The 7073-nt window shown below is 42.1% G+C and overlaps 1 protein-coding gene across 2 annotated transcripts in view; it reads left to right on the forward strand.

The window, feature by feature from the left end:
• The window catches only part of si:dkey-192l18.9 (F-box/LRR-repeat protein 7), a 28461-nt gene extending 24954 nt beyond the window's left edge, over positions 1–3507 (forward strand). Inside the window, exon 4 of one of the 2 annotated variants that reach the window (XM_019274715.2) lies at positions 998–3507. In XM_019274715.2, the coding sequence (XP_019130260.2) occupies positions 998–1734 (737 nt within the window). In that variant the 3' untranslated portion in view covers positions 1735–3507. The remainder of the gene's footprint in view (positions 1–997) is intronic. The other variant, XM_010749318.3, reaches the window with a different exon arrangement.
• Positions 3508–7073: the final 3566 nt, after the last annotated feature.

Genomic DNA, 7073 nt, shown 5'->3' on the forward strand with positions numbered 1-7073 from the left:
GACATCAGCTTTTGATTTTTTGAAAATTTACCATAATTGTGTTTTTTTTTTATGGAGTTGTTGGCACTCTAACAGCTTCTAGTTGCACGCATGTAGTCAAAAAAAGAGCAGATTTTACTCTGGCGACCTCAAGTGGCTGCTCATAGTTGACTTTTAGAAATTAAACTGTCTCGAAGCACCGGTTCATTTCAAGCCTTAAAGGAATGCTCACTTCCCACCAGAAGATCTCTTCCTTTTGTGATCTGGACAAAAACACTCCATGTTCAATGATAAATGTTATTTTTTTATCTGAATATAGTAATATCAGGCTTTAGCTGTCTGAATTAGACAAATCAAGCAGCTTTCTTGTGAGGTTAAGCAAAAATTAAGGGTCAAAAAACCTTAGAAATTTGCAGGTTTCACCTTTTTTTCTGCAACCTGATCACCTTATGCCATGTTTAGCTCAAAAACCGCTGTACCCACGGTTATTAAAGGTGCATTGTGTAAAATTTGGGTCCTTTATTTTCAGAATAAGGCAGATGTGGAATATAATAATCATAACTGTGTTTTCATGCATGTGTAATCACCTAAAAAAAACCTAAAACATTTTTATTACTTAAAAATGAGCCTCATTCAACACAGAATTTTTCTACAGTAGCCCAGAACAGAAAAACTAAATACTGACTCTAGACACTGCCTTTCAAGGGTTGTTTCTGGTGAGGGTGATGTGAGGAGATTGCATTGCAGAGATTACACCACCAGATGCAACAAAATTCTACACAGTGGACCTTTAAAAAAGTCTTTAACTTGAGAAAATACACTTGATTTAGCGACCTCAGCCTCAGCTTGTTCTGCTCAAAGAATGTATTTTTGAAACAGAGAGAACGTATCTCCCTATCATTGTTCATATGGGCACTTGACTATTGTTTTAAGGCAGACTTATCCTTTAAATATAAACAATGTGCTTTGGAGAAGTCATTATTTTCGAGCTGTCAACCTCTGCTTCCTCTTCCTGCAGGCTGCTCCAAGGTGACATGCATCAGCCTCACCCAGGAGGCCTCACTCCAGCTGTCCCCTCTGCACGGCCAGCAGATCTCCATTCACTTCCTGGACATGACCGATTGTTTTTCCCTCGAGGACGAGGGCTTGCGAACTATCGCCTCCCACTGCCCCCGCCTGACACACCTGTATTTGCGCCGCTGCACCCGACTGACAGATGAAGCCTTGCGCCACCTGGCTCTCCACTGCCCTTCAATAAGGGAGCTTAGTCTCAGTGACTGCCGCCTGGTGGGGGATTTCGGCCTGCGTGAAGTCGCCCGCCTGGAGGGCTGCCTGCGCTACCTGAGCGTGGCCCACTGCACCCGCATAACTGATGTTGGCATGCGCTACGTGGCTCGATACTGCCCGAGACTGCGCTACTTGAACGCAAGGGGTTGCGAGGGTCTGACAGACCACGGCCTGAGTCACTTGGCCAGGAGCTGCCCTAAACTCAAGTCTTTGGATGTGGGGAAGTGCCCACTTGTGTCGGACAGTGGCCTGGAGCAGCTTGCTATGTACTGCCAAGGCCTGAGGCGAGTGAGCCTCAGAGCTTGCGAGAGCGTGACGGGCAGAGGACTCAAAGCTCTGGCAGCCAACTGCTGCGAGCTGCAGCTCCTCAACGTGCAGGACTGCGAGGTGTCGCCAGAGGCTCTGCGGTTTGTTAGACGCCACTGCCGGCGCTGTGTCATCGAGCACACAAACCCTGCTTTCTACTGAGACGTGTGGGGGGGAAGGGAGTTCTTGGACTGGTCTTCTGACAAGTGGATGTTCTAATATTCCTGCTATGGAGTTGGCAGAGTTTCAGCAGCTGATGTGTCAGAACTGGTTGAAAACTGGTGTGCAATACTGGCCAGAATTTGTCATTTTAGATCCGCTTAGTGGCTGTTAATGCTGTCTGTCTGAAGGGGAAAAAAATAAATAAAAATACTTCCGTAGAATGTATTTAACATATTTATCTGTTAAAAAAAAAAAAAAAAAAAAAAAAAAAAAAAAAAGGCAGAGAAGTGCAGTATTTCAGTATATTAACAACATCACAATGTAACAAGAGCACTGGGTACAGTTGTGTTACCATTTAAAAGCATTGTAATATATTTTATTTTCATCACTTTACGGCCCTGAAACATAACCATTATCATACATTACTACATCTATTTATAAACAGCAAGTATCTTCAGACTAAACCACTAAGAATGTAGCTACGAAGCAGCGACTAAAGCACATCTGGTGATTTAAAGTACTCTCGGTTTCACTTTTCTTTGTGTTGTGTGTGTGCACTTTATGCACTTGCTGACAATCACTTCAACTGAGCTCAAAGTGTCATCGTTCCGTCAACCTACATTTGCTGTAAATTAAAAGTCATTTATTAGCCAGAGTTTTTTTTTTTTTTTTTTTTTACTGCCAAGTAGAAACAAACTCTTTTATGGGATCGTTGTCGAAAATAAACAAGAACACATTGCTGCTATAACTGTGCCAATAAATTTCTTCGAAATACGCCTCCAACAACTGCGAGTGTTTTACTCAAACTCTCATTACAGTCTTAAAGGATTTAAGCCTGCACATGTTTGTGAGTCATTACGGTAACTAAGGGATATCTAGGGAATACCATATAAGGATTTGTAAAATCTTACTACTAGGTCCGACTTTAAGGCCATTGGCCTGATTAAACCTGCTTGTATGTCCGTCTCAAAGGTATCATCCACATACAAATACTTTGAAGCACTTTGTAAGATTAGTGCTGCAGTTTTGCTACTGGTGAATGTGACTTGTGTCCGTCTTTACGAGTATCAGAATCATGCAGCATCTGTCAGCCATGGGAAACCTCCTCCTCCACCTGTTCTTGATTGTTGCTCTCCTGCAGCGTTCCTTGGCTCGAGTATATGACGTAATCACAACACAGAGCAAAACAAGAATATCTCCAAAAGAACTCCTAATGAACGAATTTAGATCATTAAAATTAGTTTTTGTCAGAAGCGAATGTGCAGCTGCGAAAACATTCTGTGCTTCTGTATATTAGAGAGATCTGGACCTGTGTGAGGACATTATAGAGCGGTGAAAGGTGCAGAGCAGCAGGTGGAAGAGTATTTAGGCATCCCGTTTGCTCGTCCACTTTTGGCACACACCTAAAAAGCTGAACCCTGGGAAGGGATAAGGGAGGCCACCAAGATGCCTAAAATGTAAGTACACCCTGGTTGCTGTAGCAGGTTGTTGCAGATTTTATTCGGATGCATCACTGGGTTACATTTAACTTAAGTTCCAGCTTATAGGTTATTGGTTTCATGTTTGAGTCTGAAGCTGGTTTAAAATTCATCTGGAAGTGTTGTCAGAGGGCCATTGCTTCAAAACAGGTAGTTGAATCATGACTGAGACGTTTTGGCACTACATACAAATACAAAGTGTCATGGACTTACTAGATAGGCCTGTTAATTGCCACCAATTACACTCACTCAGCACACCTGTTTTCCACACCTGTCCCTTGTTATCCTCTGCTCTCTCTGTGCATTTAAACCCAGGTCTCTCCACAGTCAGTGTCAGTTCGTCTTTGAAGAAAGAGTGATTCCTGTTCGTTGGCTGAAGACTGAGCCCCTGAACCTGAACCTGAACCTGAACCTGAACCTGAACCTGAACCTGAACCTGAACCTGAACCTGAACCTGAACCTGAACCTGAACCTGCATTGAACCTGACCACTCGTTTCCTGCTGCTCCAGACGCCAGTATCCTGTATCTCCACCTGTCTCCGTGCCGGTGCTCTGTGGGTCCTGAGACTCCAGTCCACTCCCTGCAGACCTCCAGACGCCAGTCAGCCCTCGACCCTCCGGCCCGTTTACCCACTCCTGCCACACCACCTGCTCCAGTCCACTCCCTGCGGACCCCCAGACGCTACAGTCTCCCTCCGGCCCGTTCACCACCTCAGAGACTTTTTCCCCTGAACTCAATAAAACTCAACTTGTTCGCACACGCATTTGGGTCTCCTGTTCCGTACTCTGACACAAAGAGGTCTTAGTTAGTGTAAAATCATGATGATCTATAGGCGTAATCATCACAATTAGACTTGAAATGTAGAGCAAAGTATAAAGAGATTCTGTGGGCAAAAATAAATATGCTAAACTCAAAAGTTTTGACTATTACAAGAGCAATGAATCCAGAAAATATCGCATTTAAAGTGATATTAAAATCAGAATTTGTCCTTTGAAGAGTAAAACGTACTAAATGATTAACTGCAGCACTCACTGCGCTGACAGATGTTGCATGTGCACGTGCATTAAAGCTGATTTCAGGAAAGTATAATAAGGTTTCACTTGTACAGCAGGCAAAAAGTCAAAAGTCTCTTGCACGTCCATTGGTTGAGAACCTTAACCACAATAATGCACCAACATCACTCACAGTCTGACCATATCCACTGCTAATAACTTGTGTTTAGAGTTTAGAGTGCAAACAGAGGAAATACTGTGGGAACAAATTGACATCCATGACCAACGCATGAACTCACACAGGAAACAAGATTTGTGAATGAATCTATTGCCCCATTGTATGCTGGGAGAACATACTCGTGTAACTGTAATCACATGATCAGCGATCAAGTAGTCATATGAATGCTAACCAACTCTACTCATTTGCTTTACTACAAAATAAGAGCACACTGTTATTCAAGATAACCTCAACAAATCAGCTCTCACAGATCCATATTAGCAGGAAACAGGATTGTTTTATCCTGATAGCAGCACGTCAGCCTGAAACTGAAGAACGGGGATTTGTCGTAGACATACAGAGTGAATCAGACAGTATACTGTTGAGAAAGTCTGTCCTGGCCTGGATTTTCAGTTACTGTAATCATGACACATGTTGGTGGGATTTTGAATCAGATTTTCTTCTGAGAAGAACCAAAAAGTTCCAGTTTCACTTCATCTTTCTGTACTTGCAAAACTAATGACATTCCCATTAGCCTCATCGTGCTTTAGTGCTAATTGGGAAATGTTCACAGAGCCTCTAGCAGGGCTTGTTTAAATCACTCTGTCTCTTCTTGAAAGGTGTCTGCAGGATACAGCACCTGTGGAGGAAGCCTGGAAAAGCTTCCCTGTTAAGTATCCATCAGTGGAAATGTCAGAGGACTGGCTCTACCTTAATGTGTACAGACCCCACTGGGACTGTCTGCGGAGACAAACTACCGGTTAGTCCACGTGCACACATGCATAATGATTCAGCTACATAGACAACAGTGGGGGAGAAAAGAAAAGAAGGGAGAAAAAAAAACAGCTGCAAGAAGTGAACGCCGGTGAAAAACTTAAAACAGCTGCCGTTGACTGACTGTTTGCTTGTTGTGTTGTCAAGGCGATGGTGTGGATCCATGGGGGAGGCCTGGCTTCAGGAGGGGCCTTCCAGTATGATGGCTCACCGCTGGCTGCTTATCGAAGTGTAGTCGTGGTCATTGTTCAGTATCGTCTGAGTGTTTTAGGATTCCTAAGGTCACAGCACATCACAATATATTTGATATTTCATGATCTTCCATGACCATAAGAGCAAGGACGAATGGAAACATGTTTTATTAGGGTTATAACATGAATATTCAAATTAAACTACATTTTTATAGTGCATAATAAACATTTATTTAGTGATTATACACATGCACAAATCATTTGTAAGTTTGTATATAATGGATGTCTACTAAAACATAGTAATATATTGGTTTATAGTAACATCACAGTGTGTCATAGAGCATTTATCAACAGTTTTTTCACTAGTTACGCTTGAAGTGTGCTTATATCTGTTTATAACTGCACTATAGTGATGTATAGCGCATTATAAACAGTTTATTCAGGTATATACTGCTTATAAATGCAAAATAGTGGGGATCAAGGTGAACTGTTACCAATACAAAGCATCATAATACTGTGTAGTATTACCTGTTGTTTTATTTTGGGTCTGTGGTGGGTTTAATTATAGGTTTTCATAATTAAAGGGATCTCACCAGAGCAGAAAGGGTAATGAAGCTGCTGCACTTACTTCTGTAAACCACTAGAGGTCCACAGAGGTCGATTTTTTTTTCAGTGCTGCTCACCATAACATCAGGTGATAGTGAACTGCTGTAAACCAAGTAACAGTTTTTAAATAAGCACTGGAGACAAACATGCACCAGGTAACTGGGGCTTCCTGGATCAAATAGCCAGCCATTATTGGGTTTGTGCCAACATAGCAGTTTTTTATGGAGACCCAAGTTCAGTCACCATCTTTGGACAATCTGCAGGTGGCATTAGTGTCTCTATGTTGGTGAGTATGAAGGGAATAACACATTATTTCATTCAGGATATAAAATACAAAGATGTACACGTGTTTCTGTGCAGTTTGTTCCACAAAGCCATGAGTGAGGTGGCACTTCTATAACCCAGGTGATAATCACACAATAATAAGTTCAGTCAGTTTCCTTACAGCTGGTATTTAATTTCAAACATCCCTCCTGCAGATGTTAGCCAGCTTGACAGAGTGTGAGAGCAACGACAATGGGAAAGGCAGACAATGTCCAGTGCATCAAAGGCAGGTCTAAAGAGGAAATACTATTAAAAAGGTAAAGTAAGTAGTGAATGTCTACAGCTTGACATTGGTGACTATAGTGACTTTCTTAGCCAGGTTTGTGGTGTGTTTTAATGTCAATAGAGTGCCTCAAGTGACCAAAACAATCAGGATTTCTTCTCAACATCAGTTTGAGAATTTAAGCTGGAGCTGTTGTCATTGTCAAGCCTGTCAGTGCAAAATATGGCCACACTAGGTGGCGTTTATTGACATATGAACTCCTAAAATCATGAAATTGTCTCGTGGTATTAGTAATGTGCATTGATAGACCTTGAATATATAGTGTTTCCAATGCTGAATGGCATTTCTGCGTCTAAAATATCTTTTTAGTTGATATGTACCTGTGATTAGCTTCTAGGACCTCCTGCATGGGTTCAAGGTATGAACAAGGAAGACGTGATATCAGTGATGAACATATTCTTTCCCTCTCGTGTAACTAAGAGCCGTTGTATCTGTATTTACTCAACTGTGCAAGAGTCATCACACCCATACAG

The sequence above is a fragment of the Larimichthys crocea genome, chromosome XXIII (genome assembly GCF_000972845.2).
Source record: "Larimichthys crocea isolate SSNF chromosome XXIII, L_crocea_2.0, whole genome shotgun sequence".
NCBI classification, from domain to species: Eukaryota; Metazoa; Chordata; class Actinopteri; family Sciaenidae; genus Larimichthys; species Larimichthys crocea.